Source organism: Triticum aestivum, chromosome 4B, assembly GCF_018294505.1.
Source record: "Triticum aestivum cultivar Chinese Spring chromosome 4B, IWGSC CS RefSeq v2.1, whole genome shotgun sequence".
Classification (NCBI taxonomy): Eukaryota; Viridiplantae; Streptophyta; class Magnoliopsida; order Poales; family Poaceae; genus Triticum; species Triticum aestivum.
Window position 1 is genome coordinate 521856380 of NC_057804.1, and position 2602 is coordinate 521858981.

A 2602-nucleotide genomic window follows, 5' to 3' on the forward strand; every position below is an offset into this window, starting at 1 on the left:
GGAGTCGACGGCGTATCTGAGGACATGGCCGTCAGCCGCGACGACAAGACAGCGGTGTGCATCGTGGATCTGGCCGTCGGCTCACCTGCTCAATCTTGAAGCCCCACGGGCAAGGGAGAGAGGCTGAGGGGAGTGAGGAGATGGTGGGAGTGGTGGCTGGGCAAGAAGATGTGGGCGGTGGCGACGCATCCGGAGATGGTACGGCGGCGCATCCGGAGATGGTGTGGCACCGGATCAGGGGAAGAAGAGCGAGAGAGAGGAAGAGTGGCTGCATCGGGAGAGTGAAAAGGAGGGGGTGGGTGGGTTGTTTCAGAAATCCGACCATCGGACACCTGACGCCTCGATCTGGATCCGACGGCTCCCGCGGGCGTGTGCTCTGTAAGACAATAGAGCCCGCGACCACTTTTTAAGTTTTAGGGTGAAAAAAAAAAAGGCTTCAGATCCCGAACAGCGTCGTGTCTGCAGTGCACAGCTAACCGGCGCTTCGAAAACGCGGGCGGCAAGCCAACGAAATTCGCGGCCGTGTGCGGTGTGTGCCACCCTAACTCGGATCGTCGACTGTGGATCCTCGCCTAGGGCGTAATTTCGACTCGAATTTGAATCCGACTCCAATCGAGATCGCTCCTGCGTCTATTTCCACCCTAATCTCGTCGATCGATCCATCCGCTCGCCACCCACCTCCCCTCCCCTGCTCCATCGATCCCCTGCTCCAATCGCCCTCGCCTCCACCGCGCGCGCACCCCCCCTCTCCAGCAACCGAAGCTGTTCGTCCGTCGGGCTAGCGCGATGGCCGCCCGCAAGCGGCCTGCCGCAGTCCTCGACGCCGGCCACGCCACCACGACGGCGCCTCAACAATCGCCGGCTTGCTGCAAGAGGAGCCGCACCAGAATCAGGAGCACCGCGGAGTACGACGAGGAGACCCGCCTCGGCGAGGGCGGCTTCGGCTGCGTCCTCCTGGCGCGCCACCGCGACACCCGCAGGATCGTCGCCATCAAGTACCTCTACTGGCCGGAGGGGTCCCAGCAGCCCCCCAACGCCGCTGAGCTTCTGCGGGAGGCCCGATTCCTCGAGGCCTGCGACGGGAACCCCTACGTCGTCGGCTTCGAGGGCCTAGTGCGCGACCCCGACAACGGCGCCTTCGGCCTCGTCATGGAGTACGTCGGCGCGCCGAGCCTCCACAAGTTCCTGCGGAACAGGCGCAGCGGCCAGCCGCTCCCGGAGTCCGCCGTGCGCGCCATCATGTGGAAGCTCCTCACCGGTGCCAGGACGATGCACGACCGCCACGTCGTCCACCGCGACATCAAGCCCGGCAACATCCTTGTCGGCCAAGACGGCGAACTCGTCAAAATCTGCGACTTTGGGCTGGCGATCTCCATGTCCGAGCTGCCGCCGTACAACCAGGCCGGCACGCCGTTCTACGTGGCGCCCGAGGTGCTCCTGGGGAAGCGGGACTACAACGCGCTCGTGGACACGTGGTCTATCGGCTGCGTCATGGCCGAGATGCTCACCGGTAAGACGCTGTTCCTCGGCGATGATGATGACGACGCCAAAGACAATGAGATCATCCAGCTCTGGAGCATCTTCCGCTTGCTCGGGACGCCAGACGAGAGGACGTGGCCGGGGTTCACCTCTCTGCCGCTCACCGAAAAGACGCTGAAGCTGCTGCCGCGGGGGCACAAGCACAACAAGCTGCGCGATCTGTTCCCTGAAGAGAAGCTGTCCGAGCATGGATTCCAGGTGTTGCAAGGCCTCCTCACGTGCAACCCCGATAAGCGACTGACGGCGGCCGCCGCGCTCAAGCACCGATGGTTTGCTGCTCCTCGTCCCTCGGCCGCCGCTCCAAAGGTCGACGCTTTGTCGCTCCCGAAAAAGAAGGCGCCAAGGATCAAGTTCATCCCGCCGGCCATGCCAGAGAAGAATCTACTCAAAATTCCACTCGCCGTGTGGAACGCAGCTCAACGAGTCTAGTTAAACACTCCAGATTTAGCTGTTCTTGGATGAGCCATCTATGTAAATGCTAGGATAAACTCTCGTGATGTAACTGTGCTTGGAAGTGGATGAGCCATCTATGAGCCATCAAGTAGAACTTGATTGCCGGATCGCCCATTAGTGTTGGCCTGCTTTTCTGAATTGTATGTGCCATTATGCAGATATGTGTAAATTGTGATGTAGTGTTGAGAGATCCATCAGAGTGCTGTTGTTTACAGATGCTCAGCTTGTCATCAAGTTATAGTGCTCAATTTGTGTGGTTTTTTCTTTCCAAAATCCTGAGTGATGATAAATATGTAGTACAAATGTTCTAAGCAACACAAATCCTGAGTGGTGGATGAATTGATGGTTAAAATGTCCTGCTAGCTGGTACAGATTTCATGAGTACTTATAAGTTGAATAATGGTACCAGTACAGCAATTGGACTTGTTCATGTACTTCGGTGTATGTGTTTTTCGAAATTCCACCGTCTTTTTAATGCAAATTTCTATACTGTGAAATATAAAAATTTCTATACTGTGAAATATAACCACCGTTCGGAAATAAGTAGCGTGGTTTTATTCTAATATTTGAACTAAACCACACCACTTATATTCGACACTTATATTCGAAC

The 2602-nt window shown here is 56.8% G+C and overlaps 1 protein-coding gene across 1 annotated transcript; it reads left to right on the forward strand.

Annotated features, from left to right (window-relative positions):
- Positions 1-513: 513 nt before the first annotated feature.
- LOC123095102 (putative cyclin-dependent kinase F-2) lies at positions 514-2189 on the forward strand. Its single transcript, XM_044516927.1, has one exon. It carries the CDS (start codon positions 787-789, stop codon positions 1966-1968), a length of 1182 nt encoding a protein of 393 aa, XP_044372862.1. The 5' UTR covers positions 514-786; the 3' UTR covers positions 1969-2189.
- The last annotated feature ends 413 nt before the right edge of the window (positions 2190-2602 follow it).